At 43.2% G+C, this 21,528-nt stretch overlaps 1 protein-coding gene across 2 annotated transcripts in view; it reads left to right on the top strand.

The window, feature by feature from the left end:
• THSD4 (thrombospondin type 1 domain containing 4) overlaps positions 1 to 21,528 on the top strand; it is a 704,967-nt gene that overhangs the window by 144,230 nt on the left and 539,209 nt on the right. For both annotated transcript variants that reach the window (XM_079788500.1, XM_079788499.1), the window contains exon 6: positions 15,225 to 15,327. In XM_079788500.1, coding sequence (XP_079644626.1) covers positions 15,225 to 15,327 — 103 coding nt within the window. The remainder of the gene's footprint in view (positions 1 to 15,224; positions 15,328 to 21,528) is intronic.

Below are 21,528 nucleotides of genomic sequence, written 5' to 3'. Positions count from 1 at the left end.
ATCCCATCATCTACTGATGGGCACTTGGACTGTTTCCAAGTCTTAGCTATTGTAAATTGCGCTGCTGTGAACATAAAGGTGCACATGTTCTTTCTGATGAATGTTTCAGGTTTCTTACGATATATTCCTGGAAATGGGATCACTGGGTCAAATGGGAATTCCATTTTTAATTTTTTGAGGAAATTCCATACTGTTTTCCACAGTGGCTGCACCAGTCTGCATTCTCACCAGCAGTATACTAGGGTTCCCTTTTTTCCACACCCTCACCAACACTTGTAGTTTGTTGATTTGTTGCTGATAGCCATTCTGACAGGTGTGAGGTGATATCTAATTGTTGTTTTGATTTGCATTTCTCTGATGATTAGTGACTTTGAGCATTTTTTCATATGTCTCTTTGGAAAAGTGTCTTTTTAGGGCCTTTGCCTATTTTTTAATTGGATTGTTTGTCTTTTGTTGAGTTGAATGAGTACTTTATATATTTTGGATATTAACTTCTTATCAGATGTATCATTGGCAAATATGTTCTTGCACAGAGTGGGTTACTTTCTCATTTTGATGGTGGCTCTTTTTGCTGTGCAGAAGCTTTTCATTTTGGTGTGGTCCCTTTTGTTTCTCTCTTGTTTCCCTTGCCCTAGGAGATGTATTGGTGAACATATTGCTATGAGAGATGTCTGAGATTTTACTCTATTTTTTCTTCTAGGATTTTTATGGTTTCATGGCTTACATTTAAGTCTTTTATCCATTCTGAGTTTATTCTTGTGTATGGTGTAAGTTGGTGGTCTATTTTCATCTTTTTGCATGTGTCTATCCAGTTTTCTTAATACCATTTGTTGAAGAAACTGTCTTTACTCCATGGTATGTTCTTGCATCCTATGTCAAATATATATATATATTTACCTATCAATAATAACTTTATTTATTTTATTTTATTATTTTTATTTTTTTATTTCTTAAATTTCTTTATTGGTTATGGTATCACATAATTGTCCTCATCCCCCTATTACCATCCCGAACCCCTCCCCACGTATGTCCCCACCCCCCCCCCCCCCGCTGTCCATGACCACTGGTTAGGCCCATATGCATGAATATAAGTCCTTTGGTTGATCTCTCCCCCTTTCCCCCACCCTCCCCTGCCTTCCCTTTGAGGTTTGACAGTCTGGTTGATGCTTCCCTGTCGCCGGGTCTGTTTTTGTTCTTCAGCTTATGTTGTTCATTATTTCCCTTAGATGCATGAGATCACGTGATACAAGAAATACACTTATAAGAACCGAAAATGAGACAAGCCATAATGGTTATTTGCTGGGTGGCAAATGAATCAGTCTGTAGTGAGTTTCTTTCTGGGCCAACAGTTCTTTTGAGTCCCAATTTCAATGTTGAACATTTCCTTATGTGTATATGTCAGCAATGGTATTTCAGTTCTGGGTGGTGGACAAATGGTAGTGATGCAGGTCCGACAGTCTCTGGTTTGGTCCTGGGCATCCTTCAGCGGCGCACAGCTGCTGTCTGCTAGTATGGCAAGGCGTTGTCAGTGTCTTCATCTCTAGATTATTTCTCTTCTGTCTTCATGGCTGGAGTAGTCCTGTCAATTCCTCTCTATTGCAGGAATCCACATGGTGTTGGAGTTATTTTCTGAAAATATACAAACATATTCTCGACCAAAAGTTAGTAAAGGAATATTTTCTATTAATTTGACTTGGGGTCCTTTTTCATTTTTTTCCCCACAAATGCTTTTCCTCTGGCTTGTTTTGACACCATGTGTGTTTTTCATGGGTTTCTTGCTGTTAGCATTATAGATTAAACTTAACCCTTTGCACTCGCTTGCTTTTTTCTCAATTCATTTATTCTACTCGGGATTTAATGTTTTAAATACCCCAGATTTTACAAAGAGTGGCAGTAGAGTAAAAAACTGGAGTTTCTTTTCATACAAACTTATTTATTTGGATTTTTTTATATTTCAAATTATTGATACATTCAAAGAGTATAAAAAGAGCTGCTACTGATGCTAACCATGTCGAGTCACACTCGACATCCGAGTGCAAAAGGTTAATTTTCTAAAGTAAAAATGTTCTAGATGTAATTTACTTACAGGATATTTTTCCTTACATGATATTCTTTTACTATCACCCCCCCCTTTTTTAATTTAAATATTAAGAGGCTTTTGGGAATTTTATAATGTAGTCTTGATAGCTTTTACATTTTAATTTTTTGCACTAAAATATGACTGCTTTAGGTTCATTACGTATTACACAATTTTACCATGAGATGAATTGCCAATCAAAATTTTTGTTAACACTTTAAGAACAGCTTTTGGTACAGTACATTCAGTTTTTCTAGAATATTCACTTGTTTCAATTAGCATATTTAAATTACTCTGAAAACTTGACTACTATTCTACTGTCAAACTCAACACTCTAACAACAATCTTATTTTACCCTGTGTATATTAGTGGAAAGGATTATTTGCCTTCTTGAGTAGGCCCTGAGCATTCCTGGTTCTAGGCTGGATTTGAATATCAAAAACCCACTTCCCCACGCCATGGCTACAAGACATCTCAAACAAGTCTTGTTGCAGTGAGAGGGCATCTGCTGTCGGCCAAGTTTCTATTTGTTACCTGGGTCCTGATTTGAGCTGTGCATGGGAAGCGAAGCAGCCATGGGGGCAGGAGACCTCCCTCAAAAGGGGTGAAGGTTCAGGCCCCTGCAAAGTTGGGGGGGAGGTAAGGGTATGTGCCCCACCTTTGTTGACCCCCAAGTTCTCTCCTGATGGCCCCTCTGTGACTGTGCCTGTCTTAGGTTGTTCCTTCCCTGAGGAATCTTACCCATCTCTGGCTAACCAGCCATCCTCCGGGGCCAAGCAGGGTGATGTGAGGTTCAGTTCTGTCTCCTTGTTATCCTATGCCTCCATGGCCTCCACGCCAGCACTTGCCTTGGGATCCCCTCGCCTGCTGGCGAGGCCCTGGCACTGATCACATATCTTGGGGAACCCAGGTTTCTTCTCCAGGAGGGTCCAGCTCACCCCACTGGACGAGAAACAGAGGCATGGTACCAGCTATCATGATGCTTCAACCTCAGCATGAACCGAAAGCTCAGGCAACAGCTGTGGCCAACTGGACCACGTGAAGAGGGTCCCTCTTGGCCAAAAGGGCAAGAGGTGCCAATATAGAATGCTCAGGCGCCTTCCCAGGTGGCCCTCTGCACTGTGGAAGGGATTAAATCTTTTCACATCATTTTTAGATTGTTGCCAGACATTCAAAGAATTGGTTTGTAAGTTTGTTTGGGATAATTGTACATTATGCTGTTGTAATTCTAAATTATCAAGAGATGTGTTACCTTTGTCTCCAGTCACCAAAAAGATGATTTTTTATTGATTCCCAAGGGTGCGAGGTACTATTATAAGTAATGGGGCTAACACAAATCTGGGGAAAATTATAATGACATTGTAGAATAATATCATGTAAGGATATTCTTTGATCTAGGCCATGGCAATTCCATTTCAAACTGGCTGTCAATTTCTTTTTGTATACACAAGGTCTTAGTTACATTTTTTGCACCTCTCCCAGGAGCAAGTAGTGATAGTCCCTTCCTTTGGTGTCGACACAAGCCAGAAACCTCTCTTTAATTTTACACACAAAGGAGCAGTGGTGACGACCCCTGTGTAATTATACTTCCTTTTACCTCCTTAGTTAAGTTTATTCCTAGATATCTTAATTTTTTTGGTGCAATGGTAAATGGGATTACTTTTTTAGTCTCTCTTTCTGTAAGTTCATTATTGGTGTATAGAAATGCCATAGATTTCCTGGTGTTGATTTTGTATCCTGCTACATTGCCAAATTCATTTATTAAGTCTAATAATTTTTTGATGGAGTCCTTAGGGTTTTCTATGTACAGTATCATGTCATCTGCGAATAGGGACAGTTTTACTTCTTCTTTTCCAATTTGGATGCCTTTTATTTCTTCTTGTCTGATCGCTTTGGCTAGTACTTCCAAAACTATGTTGAACAGGAGTGATGAGAGTGGGCATCCCTGTCTTGTTCCTGTTCTTAGAGGAAATGGTTTTAGTTTTTGCGCATTGAGTATGATGTTGGCTGTGGGTTTGTCATATATGGCTTTTATTATGTTGAGGTATGATCCTTCTATTCCCATCTTGCTGAGAGTTTTTAACAAGAAAGGGTGTTGGATTTTGTCAAATGCTTTTTCTGCATCAATTGATATGACTATATAATTTTATCTCTCAATTTGTTTATGTGATGTATCACATTTATTGATTTGCAAATATTGTACCATCCTTGCATCCCTGGGATAAATCCTACTTGGTCATGGTGTATGATCTTTCTGATGTACTGCTGGATTCAATTTGCTAGAATTTTGTTGAGGATTTTGGCATCTATGTTCATGAGGAATATTGGCCTGTAATTCTCTTTCGTTGTGTTATCTTTATCTGGTTTTGGTATTAGGGTGATGCTGGCTTCATAGAAGGAGCTTGGAAGTGTTCCTTCCTCTTGAATTTTTTTGGAATAGTCTGAGGAGGATAGGTTTCAGTTCTTCCTTGAATGTTTTGTAAAACTCCCCTGTGAAGCCGTCTGGCCCCGGGCTTTTCTTTGCTGGAAGCTTTTTGATGACTGCTTCAATTTCTTCCATAGTTATCAGCCTATTGAGATTTTTAGACTCTTCCTGAGTAAGTTTTGGAAGGTTGTGTTTTTCTAGGAATGTGTCCATTTCCTCCATGTTGTCTAGTTTGTTAGAACAGAGTTGTTCATAGTATTTTTTAAAATATATTTTATTGATTTTTTTACAGAGAGGAAGAGAGAGGGATAGAGAGTTAGAAACATCGATGAGAGACAAACATTGATCAGCTGCCTCCTGCACACCCCCTACTGGGGATGTGCCCGCAACTAAGGTACATGCCCTTGACCGGAATCGAACCTGGGACCCTATCCATTGAGCCAAACCGGTTTCGGCTATTCATAGTATTTTTTAAACAATCCTTTGTATTTCTGTGGGGTCTGTTGTTATTTCACCTCTTTCATTTCTGATTTTGTTTATTTGGGTCCTCTCTCTTTGCTTCTTGGTGAGCCTGGCTAGAGGTTCATCAATCTTTTTTATCCTTTCAAAGAACCAGCTCTTGGTTTTGTTGATCTTTTGTATTGTTTTTTTTGGATTCTATGTCATTCATTTCTGCTCTGATCTTTATTATTTTCTTCCTTCTGCTCACTGTGGGCTTTTCTTGTTGCTCCCTTTCTAATTCTTTGAGTTGTTGAGTTAGATGATTTATTACCATTTTTTCTTGTTTTTTGAGGTAGGCCCGTAGTGCTATACACTTTCATCTCAGGACTGCTTTCATGGTGTCCCATAGGATTTGCAATGTTGTGTTTTTATTGTCGTTAGTCTCCAGGATGTTTTTCTTCTGTGATATCATTGATAACCCAATCATTGTTTAGTGCCGCTTAGTTGCGGGCACATCCCCAATCAAGCTATTCAGCTTCCAAGTGTTTGATTTTTGTGGAATGTTTTTATTATAGTTTATTTATAATATTATGCCATTGTGATCTGAGAAAATGCTTGATATGATTTCAATCTTTTTGAATTTGGGGAGACTTTGCTTGTTACCCAATATATGGTCTATTTTTGAGAATGTCCCATGTGCACTTGAGAAGAACGTATATTCCATGGTTTTGGGGTGAAATACTCTGACGATGTCAATTAGGTCCATGTGATCTAGTGTGTTGTTTAGAATTGCTGTTTCTTTGCTGATTTTTTGTCCAGAGGATTTATCCATTGATGTCAGTGCTGTATTAAAGCCCCCTACTATGATTGTATTGATGTTGATCTCTCCCTTGATATCTTCCAGGAGATATTTTATGTATTTGGGTGCACCTGCATTGGGTGCATATATGTTTACCAGAGTTATATCTTCTTGCTGAATTGCTCCCTTTAGTATTATGTAGTGGCCTTCCTTATCTCTTATTATGGCCTTAACTTTGAGGTCTATTTTATCTGATATAAGTATCGCAACCCCAGCTTTTTTTTTCATTTCCATTTGCCTGAAAAATGTTTTTCCATCCCTTCACTCTCAGTCTGTGTGAATCCTTTGCTCTATGGTGGGTCTCTTGCAGACAGCAAATATATGGGTCATGTTTTCTTATCCATTCAACTACCCTATGTCTTTTGATAGGTGCATTTAATCCATTTATGTTTAATGTTATTATTGATAAGTACCTGTTTGTTGTCATATTTTTCCTTAGTGTTTGTGTTTCTTCTTGCCTTTCTCTTTCTTCTTTTTACAGTAGTCCCTTTAGCATTTCTTGCATTGCTGGCTTGGTAGTGATGAATTCTCTTAGCCCTTTTTTGTCTGAGAAGCTTCTGATTCCACCTTCAATTTTGAATGATAGCCTTGCTGGGTATAGTATTCTTGGATTCAGTCCCTTGTTTTGCATCACTTTGTATATTTCATTCCATTTCCTTCTGGCCTGGTGTGTTTCTGTTGAGAAATCAGTTGCTATTCTAATAGGAGATCCCTTGTATGTAACTTTCTATCTCTCTCTTGCAGCCTTTAAGATTCTTGCTTTGTTGTTGGTGTTTGTCAATTTAATTATGATGTGTCTTGGTGTCGGTCTTTTGGGGTTCAACTTGTTTGGGACTCTGTGTACTTGGATAGTTTTTTCTTGCCAATATCAGGGAAGTTTTCTGTCATTATTTCTTCAAACAGGTTTTCTATTCCTTGCTTCTCTTCCTCTCCTTCTGGTATACCTATTAAGCAAATGTTATTTTGTTTTGTGTTGTCCCAAAGCCCCCTTAGGCTCTCCTCTTGCTTTTTAAGTCTTCTTTCCAGTTGCTGCTGTGTTTGTGTGTTTTATTCTACCTTGTCTTCTACTTTGCTGATGCGGTCCTCAGTCTCTTCTAGTCTACTTTTTAAGCCTTCCATTGTGTTCTTTATTGCAGCTATGTCGTTCTTCATCTCCTCTTGGTTTCTTTTCATGTTGGTGACGTTCTCATTCAGCTCCTTATAGGTCTCATTGAGTTGTGTGCATTTGTCTTCCAGCTGTTTAAACATCCTTATAACCATTACTCTGAATTCTATCTCTGATAAGCTGCTAGCCTCAAGTTCATTTAACTCCCTTTCTTGAGATTCCTCTTTTTCTTTCCTTTGGGCATTGCTTTTTTGTCTTCCCATGTTTTCCTGTAATGTTTTAATTGTAGATCCAATTGCTTTGCTGCCCACGTTCTTTTGGGGATGGTGCCACTGGCGTAATCTCTCAGTTCTCCTGGGCTTGTTAATCTAGTGTAGCTCCCCTCTCAAGCTATTTGTGTTCTCTTGATGTAGGCCTGTGAGCTTGGGAGGCCCAACTGCAGAGTCTAGAAGTCAGCCGCTGTGGAGGGGAGTGTCCCAAGTTTTTGCTGTCTTGCACCCTTAATTGTAGTCATGCACACCCAGCAGGGACTCGTAGTGTTCCCCAGGAACTGTCTGTTGGGGTGTTGGGGCTCAGGGGATCTGCTATTTGGAGGGGTGTGACTGAGGTGCCCAGAGATCTGCAGTCGTGGGGTGGGCAGACCCAGCTTTTGCTGTTGCACCTGTGGTGGATAGGTGCTTACTCCCAGCGGTGGTTCACAGGAGCACCCAAGTTAGTTTGCCATTGAAGTACACTGAAGACTCTTAAGGGCCCTGACAGTGTAGCTGCACAGTTGAGGTGCCTGTGGGCCAGTATCTAGGCTAAGTGAATTCAAAGCTTCTACTGCTGGAGGGGTGTGCGCCTCCTTCTTGTACAAGATCACACCCAAGGAGAGCTCACAGTGGCTCCCACTAGAGCCCTGTGGTTAGTTGGGCTCAGTGTGTCCAGCTGCCGGAACCTCGCACCTGCGATGGCGTATCTGCGGATGCGCGCTCTCAGGGCACAGAGCTCCGATGCACTCCGAGGGGTCCCGGCACCATGGTTGAGCAGCTGGGCTAGCCTCCAGGAAGAGGGAATTCAGATTTTCCACTGCTGGGCCGCGCTCCCCAGTCTGTACAGAATCACACCCTCAGGTGCTCTTGGCATCTCCCGCGTGCTGCCCAAGGAGAGGCACGCAACCCCAGAGTGAAGTGTCCTAGCTTGTCTATGGGGTTGGGAGCATGTGCGCTCACTCTCGGCGTCTCCTGTGTGCTGCCCAAGGAGAGGCATGCAACCCCAGCGTGAAGTGTCCTAGCTTGTCTATGGGGTTGGGATCGCACACGCTAGTTCTCGGCGTCTCCCACATGCTGCCCCAGGAGAGACACACAACCCCGGAGTGAAGTGTCCTAGATTGTCTATGGGGTTGGGAACGCCCAAGCTCGACTCCGGGGTTTTGCTGTTGGGGAGGGGGAGCTGCACTTACAGCTGCTGCGAAAGGTGTATCTTTGGATGTGGAGGACTGCAGGTCTGCAGCTGGGGTAGCAGGATATTGGCTGTGGTGGGTGATGGGTCCCAGGGAAGTTCCAAGGCCTGTCTTGTTGGTGGTGTTGATGGGTTTCTAAAAAAGGCCGTTCTAAAGATGGCATGGGCTCCGTGCTCGAATTCCGCCGTCCGGGGAGTGCCCGCAGCCATGGTAGTCTCTCCATGTCAAGGAGAGGCTGTCTGCCAGCCCCTGCTACTCCTGCGAGATTTAACTTTCCCTCACTCACTCACACACACCCCACGCACAACCACACACTCTCCTTTCATACCCTCACTCACTCCCTTTGTCAAGTATTAATTGACCATAATGGTGTGGGTCAATTTCTGGGGTCTCTGTTCTGTTCTATTGATCTATATCCCTGTTCTTGTGCCAGTACCAGACTGTTTTGATTATAATGCCTTCATAGTATAGTTTGATATCCAGTATTGTGTTCACTCCAACTTTATTCTTCTTTCTCAAGATTGCTGCAGGGTCTTTTATGGTTCCATATAAATTTTTTGAGTATTTGTTCAAGATCTGTGAAACATGCCATTGGTATTTTAATAGAGATTGTGTTAAATCTATAGATTGCTTTGGGTAGCATGGACACTTTAGTAATGTTAATTCTTCCAATCCATGAACATGGTATGTGATTCCATTTGTTTGTATCTTCCTCTATTTCTTTTCTCAATGTCCTATAGTTTTCCAAGTACAGATCTTTTACCTCCTTGGTTAAGTTTATTCTTAGGTATCTTATTTTTTGTTGTTGCAATGGTAAATATGGTTATTTTTTTAGTTTCTCTTTTTGAGAGTTTATTATTGGTATATAAAAATGCCATTGATTTCTGGATGTTGATTTTGTATCCTGCTACTTTGCTGAATTCATTTATTAAGTTTAATAGTTTCCTGGTAGAGTCTTTAGGTTTATCTATGTACAATATCATGTCATCTGTGAATAATGACAATTTTACTTTCTCCTTTCCAAATTGGATGCCTTTTATCTCTTCTTCTTGTCTGGTCACTGTGGCTAGGACTTCCAGTACTATCCTATATAATAAAAGCCTAATATGCTAAGTGTCCAGTTGTCCATTCAACCAATCAAAGCTTAATATGTTAACGATATGCTAAGGCCGCTCAACCGCTCACTATGATGTGCACTGACCACCAGGGCGCAGACAGTCGACCAGTTGACCAGTTGCTATGATGTGCACTGACCACCAGGGGCAGATGCTTCGACTGGTAGGTTACCCTGCTGTTGGGGTCCGGCCGATCGGAACTGAGTGAGATGGGCCAGACAAGCCCTAGAGCCCTCCCACAGTCCCTCCCTGGCAAGCCTATCTCCCACATCCCTCCCCAGCCCCGATCGTGCACCCGTGGGGTCCCATGGCCTGGCCTTTACCCTCTTGCAATCTGGGACAGTTTGAGGGATGTTGGAGAGCCAGTTTTGGCCTGATCCCGCAGGCCAGGCTGAGGGAACCCACTGGTGCATGGATTTGTGCACTAGGCCTCTAGTGTTGAATAAGAGTGGTGAAAGCAGACATCCTTGCCTTGATCCTGTTCTTAAGGGAAACACTTAGTTTTTGCCCATTGAGAATGATGTTGCCTGTAGGTTTGTCATATATAGCCTTTATTATGTTGAGGTATGATCTCTCTCTTCCTACTTTGCTGAGAGTTTTTATCAAAAAATGTTGCTGGATTTTGTTGAATGCTTTTTCTGCCTCTATTGGTATGATCATATGATTTTTATTTTGTTTGTGTGCTGTATCACATTTGTTGATTTGTGAATATTGTAGCAGCCTTGCATCCCCAGAATAAACCCCACTTGGTTATGGTGTGTGATCTTTTTAATATATTGCTGGATCCCATTTGCTAATATTTTGCTGAGAATTTTAGCATTTGTGTTCATCAGGGATATTGGCCTGTAATTGTCTTTCTTTGTAGTGTCTTTGTCTAGTTTTGGAATTAAGATAATTATGGCTTCATAAAAACAAATTCTCTTTCTATGAGAGGTGTATTGGCAGTGGTGGGGTGGCAGAAGAATTTTTGCAAAGTTGAGTTTGTTCCAAATAGCTTGAGAAAGCAGATAATATATTTGTTGAAAAATGTGCTGGATTACTTGTAGGAAATTTTGGTCTATGGTTACATTATTTTATAGCTGGAAAACGAAGGAGAGGTTATTTGCTCCAAACATCCACCTTTCAGGAACTTACAGCTTCTGGAACTGGTGGTTTCATCTGTGATGTCTATTTAGATTCCAATTCAGCTAACATTTATTGAGCATTGCTATGAGCTAGAAACTTTAACGTATTACTAATTTAATTCTCACAAAATCCCTGGGAGGTGGGAATGATAGAATAATTTAGGTTTCGAGAAGCAAAGTGCTTTGCCCAAGGTCATAGCCACTTTCTTATGATAGTGTGGGGATAGTTTTTAGATTTTTTTTTTTTTTTTTTTTTTAGATTTCCTCATTGTGGTGATGTTAAATACATCATATGATCCTATGATAGCTGGTCTTTTGATTGAATCCAGAGCAATGCAAGGATTTAAAAAGTGCATATTTTACTCAGGCACACTTCAAGTTCATGTTCCCTGGTGTCACTTTCATTGCAGGTGATGCCTTTTAGTCTCCTGGGGAACTGAAAGTAATTAATGACCGAAAATTAACTGTGTGATCACCAACAGTGGCCTCTGGAACATGAAATGGGGTAGAACCCACTGTTATCTCTGATTAGCCAGGGTCCCTGGAAACACAGCCCAGTTTCCACAACGCTCTTCGTGACTCATAGCAACCCTGGCAGTTGTCCAGATGGAACTTTGGACAGGGCCTGCGAGTTTTACATTAAAGTGCATCCTTCTTCCTCTTTCTATACGAGACCAGTGGATATATCCCTCCTTCTTTGGGCAGAAGAGACTCATTTGAAGGAGCTTATTTCCCAGGGGGCATCACTTGGCTCTGAAGCTCCAGTCTTTTCTGGCCCCACCCTGAGTGAGCCTGATCTCTATCAACATGACTTTTTCCCTGTTACAGTTTTCTGGCCTGAAAATTCCAAGAATCTGTGTCCATGGAAGGTATCTGCTGTCTGCAGAAAATCTGCCCAAAGCTAGCTCACAGTGTAAAACAAACAGTTACGGATAAGGTGAGGGTGACTCAGTCTATGGTATCAGGAAATGACCCACTTAAACCATAACTAATGTGAAATGTAATGTTAATTTTAGAGAGTCTGTAAACTGAGAGGAGATCATGTAATGATAATAGTATAACAAGTAAAAGCAAATCTAAACTACAAAAGAGACCTGAAACAATTTCTCCAGCCTAGCTTGGTTTTCATCCTCAGCCCACAGCTTCCAGCTCCTGACACCGGGACCACTTCACCATACCTCAGAGGCTGAATCTGACCTTGGCCTCTAGGATTTCTCCTAACAGCATTCAAGGCCCTCTTGTCTGAGAATTCTTTGCTTATTAACTTTGCTGTCCACACAGTCTCAAGGGCCATCATGGCATAGTGGTTACTAGCATGTGTTCTAGACACAAAGTGCCTGGGTTCAGATACTGACTCCACCACTTATTAGCCCTATACATGATCTTGGGCAGCTCATTTAACTTTTTGTTGTCTTTGTTTCCTTATCTGTAAAATGAGTATAGTAAGTGTCATGAGGGTTAATTGAACTAATGTACATAAATCACATGGTGGAGTGTCTGGCATTTAGTAAATACTCAATAAAAGTTACCTGTTCTTAATATCATCATCACCACCACCACCCCAGGCTTCTGCTTCCTCATCTGCACCATAATTCTGTCTCAGTAACTCACTTCCACATCTGGGCCCTGTGAGCCTTGCATTTCTCTTACCAGATTCCTCTCCTTCCCAGGAAGTAGTGCCCTACTTCTAACTGGCAGCTTGCCTGGCATCATGTGGGTCCCTGCTCAGGATCACCAGGGTACCTTGTTACTTCCTATTGTACCTCCCCATGCTAACTGCTAGTTGGATAGTCAACCTCTGGGCTTGGCTGTTTCCTGACAATTGTAGGTGACCTCCTACTGTGGAACGGATGCCACCTAAGTCCTCCTGCCTCAGATTGTGCTCAAATATAAAGTACTTGTTGATAACCAGAGAAAGGGGATCCTGAATGACCCATCTTTCACCTGTAACTGGTTGGCTTGGCAGATGCATATGGATGTAATCAGCACCAGGCAGTAGTGGGACATTGAAACACACCATGAGGTTATAAACTAGAAGCACATGTGAAGTGGCTAAAGGCCAGATGTGTTTGGGAGAGCTCAACTCTGATATATTTTTTATTACATACGTATTACATATTTACTGCAGAAAAGTTAGTATAAATAAACCAAAAGTTAATTGTGAAGAGAAAATGTCTATAACCCACCTTCTGGAGATAACACTTTAAACTTCTCTCTCTCTCTCTCTCTCTTTACACACACATACACACACACACACACACACACACACACACACACACACACACCACATAATCATTTTAGCACTTTTTTCACTTAGTGGGTTGTAGGTAAAATAGACATTTATATTATCAAATTCTGAGCAATTCACAATGATTCTGATGGTACCTGGGTTCAGAGAAAGGGATTAAGCAGACTGGCCAAGTTTTTGTGGTCTGCAGCTTCCAATTCTGGTAACTGCCAGTGGGTGAATGAAGCAGGTTGCTTTACATAGGCGTGGTTATTTGGGAAAAGGACATTTAGCCTACTTGCTCTGGTCTGGTGTCCTTAGAAAATCTGCCACCCAGCAGCTGATCTCTATTTTTTTATAGCCAGAGTGGGTGACAGTGCTCTGGACTCTGTCTCTTATCACTGTGGGGCTTTTGGCAAAGTATGCCACTTCTCCAGACCTCAGTTTCCTCAGAGGGGTTGGAATTGATTCTCACAGCTCTACCACTTTGTGACTGCATATTAAGGAATTTGGAGTGAGATTGAGGTTTGGGTGTGGCTGTGCAGCCTGGTGTCAGGCTGACTGCACCGGAGTCACCTGAGAGCAAATCCAGCATCTATTCCTAAGCCCTTTTCCCCACCTTCCCATGGTGTGAGGCCTGAGAATCTGTATTTTTAGCAAAAACCCTGTGATTGCTTCTGGTTGCAAGGATGATACCTTCTCCCAAGCTGCCCAACTTGATCACATCCTAGTTGAATTCTGATTCTGGCCAAAGGGTTGTAAAAGGCATCAACACCAAATCCTTCCTGGAGACACCTGGCGTTCGACTTTTGGGCCTCCAGTAGCATGGCTTCCAGAGCCTTCTGCCTGTCAGCTTCTCACTGATGTCAGAGCTCATTTTCCCCACCGGTCTCCATCATGTTCCACTTTGCATGGCTTCTTGCTCCACGTGGTTTGGCTCAGGCTGCTGCAGGGTTGTACCAGCAGTCTCCCCGACTGCCCTTTATTGAGCAGGAGATGCTCTCTTCCCACCTGGTTTCATTCCTCTTCCTGTTCTCTCATCTTCCAGGAAACATGGTGTTTCTGATATATGCAGTTTATTCCAAAGACTTCTTATGTACAGGGTTTTAATATTTAAGGGGCCAGATTCCTTTCTTCTCCTTCCTGATTATTAAAACACACACTCATACACACACACTCCACACTTAAACAGAGTGTAGCTAGGTTTAAAAGTGCTTGATAAGCCCTGGCTGGTTTGGCTCAGTGGATAGAGCGTCGGCCAGGAGACTGAGGGCCCCGGATTTGATTCTAGTCAAGGGCACATGTCCAGGTTGTGGGTTTGGTCCCCAGTAGGGGGCGTGCAGGAGGCAGCTGATCAATGATTCTCTCTCATCATTGATGTTTCTATCTCTCTCTCCCTCTCCCTTCCTCTCTGAAATCTATCTATCTATCTATCTATCTATCTATCTATCTATCTATCCTTTTTTAAAAAAGTACTTGATCATACTTTATCCATGATTTGGATGAGAGATTCTGATCTTACTATCTTACTTCACATTTATTTATTTTATGTCACTCTTTGCTCTTTTGTAGTATTTACAAATAAGAAAGAAGCCATAGGGAGCTGGATATTTTCTTTGACTAGTTGAGAGTATCAGAATCACCTGGATAATTAGATAAATACAGATTACTGGATCTCATCCCAGACTTACTGAAAAATAAGCCTTGGGAGAGGGATGTAGGAATTTGCATTTCCCGGGAGATCTCTGGGTGATGCTTTTGTATGCTAAAGGTTGCAAGGTCCTTCATTAGGTGGTGGAGAGAATTTAGACCAGAATGTAGACAAGGTGGGGAGGACACTGAGATGCAGCCTGGTGGGGACCAGACTGCTTGGAGTTAAATCCAGCCTTTGTCCTCGCGGGCTATGTGGCTCCTCCATGTTCAGTTTGCTCATCTGTGAGAAGTCTGCAAACTCTCCTATCTACCTCATTGGTTGTTGTGAGGATTAAATGAGTCAACATGTGTAACATGTTTAAAGCAGTGCCTGCACATGGTAAGGGCTCTCTCTATACATGTTTTCTGGGAATATTATGCTGCACACATGAATGGCATGACCAAAGACAGAAATGGACCTCTTAGAGGGAAGTGAGCAGACCAACTTGTCAGGAGCAGAAGGTTTAGGTTTGTGGTTTTCAGATTCTAAAAATTAACTGGGGCGCTTGCTAAAAATTTAGTGTCCTTAAAAATATTCTGATTTTGTGAACTTGGAGTGAAGCCTTGGAATCTGTATTTAAAATTTTTGATGTAGGTAAAATCAGCAAATTTTCAGAAGTCCTGGTTTTGGTATTTAAAGTTGGAGCAGTCTCCTGGGATTTGACTGGGGCTACAGAAAGGTGGACACTAATTGCTTATTTACTATTTGCTTTATTAGGTGTGTCCAGAAAGCAGTAGGAGTATTCGGGAGGTACAGTGTGCATCCTACAACAACAAGCCATTCATGGGCCGCTTTTATGAATGGGAACCATTTGCAGAAGGTAAGAATAGACCCAGCCCTGTCTGTAGGAATTATTTTTGTCTGCTTTTTTAACCCTGTTGCCTTCAGGTTGATGCTGGAGGAATTGGTCATCCTGACCAGAGGGGCAATAGAGGAGGAAATATGACCCCTGGGCAGAGGGGAGCCTGCAGGGGTCTTCACCAAAGGTAGTCTAGCTCAGGTGACCCCTGGACCATCAGTCAGATGGGTGAGGCATTGATAGAACAAGCAGAATCTGAGGAGCAGGGTGAGTGTGTCAGGACAGGGCTTGAGGGGTATAGGTTGGAGCAAGAGGTTCAAACTGAGGTTGTGAGGAGTGAGTGGGATGGAGTTCCCCTTTTCCTTGATTTCTGCTGCCAGGGCTGGTGTGATGGCTTAAGAAAACGGCAGGAATGCAGGGTTCACATTTGTCTGACTTTCCTGGTTGGGGGAGAGGAGCCTCACATGCTGTTTCCAAAGATGAAACGTGATAGGCAGGCATCGTCCACAGACCGAGGTTCCTGCTGCTTCAAACTGACAGAAGATCCGATTTTGGTAGAGCTTGTCAGTGCTGCTCTGGGTCCCGGAACCATTTATCTTTGTTGAAATCCAGATGTTAGCATGGGTTTTGGATTGAGAAGTGTTAAATTTTGAGCTGTTTCTTTCCATCACAAAGAAAGCAGGCTCCAAAGTTGTGCTGGACTTTAAGCGTGAGTCTTGGGAAATATATATATGAAATTCGTGCACGGGGAGGGGGGGACCCTCATCCCAGTCTGCACCCTCTCTAATCTGGGACCCCTCAAAAGATGTCCGACTGCCCGTTTAGGTCCTATCCTGGTGGGATCAGGCCTAAACGCCAGTCAGACATCCCTCTCACAATCCAGGACTGCTGGCTCCCAACCGCTCGCCTGCCTGCCTGCCTGATTGCCCCTAACCGCTTTAGCCTGCCAGCCTGATCACCCCCTAACCACTCCCCTGCCAGTCTGATTGACGCCTAAATGCTCCCCGATTGCCCCTAACTGCCCTCCCCTGCCGGCCTGGTCACCCCTAACTGCCCTCCCCTGCAGGCCTGGTCCCCCACAACTGCCCTCCCCTGCAGACCTGGTCCCCCCAACTTCTCTTCCCTGCAGGCCTGGTCACCCCCAAATGCCCTCCCTTGCTGGCCTGGTCGCCCCTAACTGCTCTCCCCTGCTGGCCTGGTCACCCTCAATGCTCTCCCCTGCTGGCCTGGTCACCCCCAACTGCCCTCCCCTGCTGGCCCGGTCTACCCTAACTGCCTTCCCCGGCAGTCCTGGTCACCCCAAATGCCCTCTTCTGCAGGCCTGGTCCCCCGAACTGCCCTCCCCTGCAGGCCTGGTTGCCCCCAACTGCCCTCCCCTGCAGGTCTGGACCCCCACAACTGCCCTCCCCTGCAGTCATCTTATACGCCGGAAAATACGGTATTTCCATCTTAGAGGTGAAGTGACTTGTGCTCAAAGCTGCATAGATATTTACCATATTTTCCAGCATATAAGACAACTTTTTAACCCAGGAAAATCTTATACTCCCAGTCATCTTATACGCTGGAAAATACGGTATATATATATATATACATATATATATATATACACACACACACACACACACACACACACACACACACACACACACTGAGTGGCCAGATTATTATGATCTCTGAACGCATAATAATCTGGCCACTCAGTGTATATACTATATAATAAAAGGCTAATATGCAAATTGTCCCCTCGACCAGGAGTTCAACCAGCAGGCAGGCCGGCCAACCGCCCATGTCCCCTCCCCCTGGCCAGGCTGGCCAGACCCCCCAGCCATGCACAAATTCATGCACTGGGCCTCCAATTTATTTATATATATATATATATATATATATATATATATATATACACACACACACACACACACACACACACACACACACACACACTGAGTGGCCAGATTATTATGCATTCAGAGATCATAATAATCTGGCCACTCAGTGTATATTAGCATAATAATAAGCTCCTATATACCATCACTTAATTTCAACAGTTATTGCTCATGCCAGTCATATAGTATTGTTCATTGGTCGATGTATTAATTAGACTCTTGATTGTGTTAGAGATCCATTCCAAATGGATTTAAGTAAGAAAGGTATTTTGTTGGTCCTGCTATTGGGAAATCCACGAAGTGGACTGGGCTTGGCACACAGATACCTTCCAGGAATTGAATAACATAGGGCCCTTCCTTTCCGGTCTTTCTCCATCTCGTGGTTCTGTTTACTTCTCTGGCGGGTGGGCAGGTTTACCTGGCAATCAGTGGGAGAAGCTCTTCTTCATTTAGTGTTATGGGTTCATTTGTGTCCCCCCTAAAGTATATGGAAGTCCTGCCCTGGTACCTGTGACTGTGATCTCTTTTGGAAATAGGGTCTGTAGATGTAATTAAGATGTAAGTATAAAGGAGGACATACTGAAGTAGTGTGGGCCTTTAATCCAGTAGGATGGGCACCCTTGTAAAAAGACAAGAGGATAGAGACACACACAGACAGGAGAACACCTGTGAAGTCGCAGGCACAGAGACAGAGGGGAGATGTGGCCATGTGATGACCCAAGCAGAGGTCAGAGTGATACGGCTACAAGCCAGGGACTGCTGGCACCATCAGAAACCAGGAGGAGTCATGGGAAGATTCTTCCCCACATGGCCCTGCCACCACCTTGCTTTAGGATTTCTAACCTACAGAACTGTGAAAGAATAAGTTCCTGTTGTTGTAAACCATCCGGTTTGTGGTAATATGGTATGGCAGCTTAGAAATCTAAGATGCCCAGAGATGGTTTCAATCCCAGAAAAAACACACTGTGATCTTGTTTGGCTCATATTCCCATCGCTGGACTTGAGTTCAGACATGGGAGTACTTGGACTAGCTCAGGTGATGTGACAACCCTGTGGTTGGGGACCCATATCACCTAAAGTGGAGCCCTGGGGAAGTGGGGATTGGGACAGACTGAAAAACAGAATCTTCTACGAAAATCATTATATACTTCTTGACCACTGAAATTTTGAAGGAGCCAATTAGAATCCTTATGATTCACAAAGTAAAGAAAAATGCAGAATAGCAGCAGATTAGAGAAATCATCTGTCTTCTACAATGTGTTACTTTACCTAGAGAATTCAGCATTCTTTAAAAATATTCACTGAGCTTTAATGTTTCATGCCTAGTAGAAGAGGGGCCCATGGCCACTGAAGTTGCATCAGCTGTGGCTGTGTTTAAATGGTTACTTTTGCTGCTAAGATTGTTTTCTTGATTTTGTCATTCTTCCTCTGAAATGACTCCCAGGCTGACCCGTGGGAGGAAGATGCTGTTAATGTGTCTGCAGGGTGTTCATACTTTATGGCTGGGTTTTGCATGGGCTCTTGGTTTTGTTTGGATGTCTCCTGCTATTCGCCTGTAGGGAAACAGCTGCACCCATTTGGTCCAAGGCCGCATGGAATAGTAAAAGCAGAGTCCACTCTCTGATAAACACATTAATTCCACCACATGCTTTTTCTTAGGCCTTTAATCACATTTCCTGGGAATGGTCATCTATCCTCAGATAAGGCCTCTAGGAATTTTTCTCACAGCCCCAGAACTCTATTGTGAAGATGACAGAGTAGAATTCAGGGGCTGAAGCATCCCTATTTGCCTAGAATAGTGATGACTAAGCCTGTCACCCCACTCCCCTTTCACTCTCAAAACCACTTTAGACAATAAATTTATATGCTCAACTTAGCTAGAATGGGACACTTTAATAGGAAGACTATTTAGGTGCTGCAGTTGGGTGAAATTGTGCCTGTTTCCATGCCTAGAGTATTAGGTTTGGGCAGCACTAGAGTCCAGAGTTTGCTGAGTTACTGTGGGCTGTACAGCAGCAGGTCTTAACCCATCAACCAGGATTTGGGTAGCTTAAGTGCACCAAGGAGCCATGAGACTGAACTGAACAGAGTGGAAATCTAAAAGTCAGAGGTGAGGCTAGGTCAGAAATCGGAAGTTGCCAGCTGGTCGCATGAATAGGGCCATTGTATCTGTCAGGAGTAACAAGCTTATGCTGCAGTAACAAAGAACCCGCAAATCCTATTGATTCCACAAACAAAAGTTTGTCTCTTGCTCTGCTCCATATGTGATGAAGTATGTGGGATCCAGGCTGGTAGAAGCTGCATCTTAAGTTATGCTTCCACTGAGGCAGGGAAAGGGCGAGTGCACCAGGCACGCGTTCTTAAAGCTTCTGCTCTCATTTCATTGGCCAAAGCAAGGTGCTTGTCACACTTAACTTCAAGTGGAGCAGGGAGGTACCATCCCACATATTCTCAAAGGAGGAGAAATGGAATATCTATGAGCAACCCTAACGACTAGCACAGGCAGGACGCTTTGATAGAACTTCCTGCATGCCTGCTCTTTAAGTCCAGGTGACTTTTATTAGGCTGCTTGCAAAAATAGTAGATTTTGCTGCAGGGGATATTGAAGGTGCCACAGTCTCTATGAGCCACAGGGCTCTGAGCCACTTAGATCAAGTTCTTCTCTTGATTAAAGCTCTGAGGTGCAGAGGTGGAATGTGGTCCAGGTGCCCAGATGAGCTGCAGATTCCTCTACCAGTCCAGCAGTCTTCCCTGGCATGGACATCATGCTGGGAATGGGGCAAGGATGCCGAAAAAACAAACAAACGGAAATTATTATCAAAAGTTTGATGCATGATAGAGGAAGGCTTAGGTTCAAGTGCTGGTGAACCTGGGATGAGGAGGCTCATGTTTTTTTGTGTGTGTGTGTTTTTTTTTTGTTAATCCTCTCCTGAGGATATTTTTCCCATTGGTTTTTAGAGAGAGTAGAAGGGAGGCAGTGTGTGGGGGGGAAGAGAGAGAAAGAGACAGAGAGAGAGAGAGAGAGAGAGAGAGAGAGAGAGAGAGAGACAGAGAGAGAGACAGAGAGAGAGAGACAGAGACAGAGACAGAGACAGAGAGAGAGATCAATGAAAAACATCAATGTGAAAGAGACACATCGTTTGGTTGCCTCCTGCACGTGCCCGACTGGGGCCAGGGATTGAACCTGCAACTCAGGTATGTGCTCTTGACTGGGAATCTAACCCGTGATCCTTTGGTGCATGGGCTGATGCTCTAACCACGGAGCACACTGGCCAGGGCAAGGGTGATCATGTTTTAATGAAGCAGCTTCATTCCTAGGTACTTGGAACTCTCTCCCCCAGTACACCCCTCCTGCATGGACCGTTCAGAGTGTACCGGGCAGCCTTAGGGAAACAAGAGAAGTATTAGTATTTCCATAATACCCTCACGGTTCTTTCTTAAGGTCTCTTATACATCCCTAGGAATATTTGGCAAGACTAGGCTACATTTACTTAGCATATGAGTGTATCAATGAGGAGCAAAATCCTGAGAACCTCTTTGAGAAAACAAAGCGGTGATTTTGGTGTTAAACGTGTTGAATTGGAATGAATGGTAACAAGATGCTCAGCAGGAAGTTGGAGATGGAACCTGAAGTTTAAGGGATATACTTTAGAGTTGTAGACCTATACTTGAAGTCATTGACCTTGATGTCATCATTAAAGCCACCATGAAGGTAAGTCCTCAAAGAATCATGAGGTCAGAGGGTCAAGGAAGGAGCTTTGGAGTATTCCACATTAAAGAAGCAGCGGAAAGAGGCTCAGCCATTGAGTAAGCTGGAGAAGAGAGGGCGTCAGGCATTGTACTGCCTTGTAGCAGCATTTCCTGTGTTAATAAAGGATTGTGGTTTACAAAGTTCTCTTATTATACACACCACAGTGAGGTCAAAGTGCGATCACAGAAATTGTTTGTATTTGTTGAGTGCTTGCAACACACCAGACACAACTGCAAACGCTAACCATTTAATCTTCACAACAGCCCTGTGAGGCGGGTACACTCTCAGCCCAATTTTACAGGGGAAACAGAGCCACAGGATAGTTAAATGACTTCCCCAAGGTCACCCAGGTGGTCGGTGAAAGAGCCCAATTCAAGTCCCAGAGTTTGGCCACTGAATCTCTACTCTCACGCAATGTGTATGGTAGCCAGGATTTGTATAGTGTGAGCATTTAAGACGAGTCTTTATGTATCTGTTTTCATTGTAAAAACTACCTGAGTAATTAAATTTTAGCTTTTCTCAGTAGAGGGAGGGGGGCCACAGTCAATACAGCTGAGCAGAGGTCAAAGGGAGAATGAGAACTGAGAA

The sequence above is a fragment of the Cnephaeus nilssonii genome, assembly GCF_951640355.1.
Source record: "Cnephaeus nilssonii genome assembly, chromosome: 1".
Lineage (NCBI taxonomy): Eukaryota > Metazoa > Chordata > Mammalia > Chiroptera > Vespertilionidae > Cnephaeus > Cnephaeus nilssonii.
This window is presented reverse-complemented; position numbering and strand designations above follow the sequence as displayed.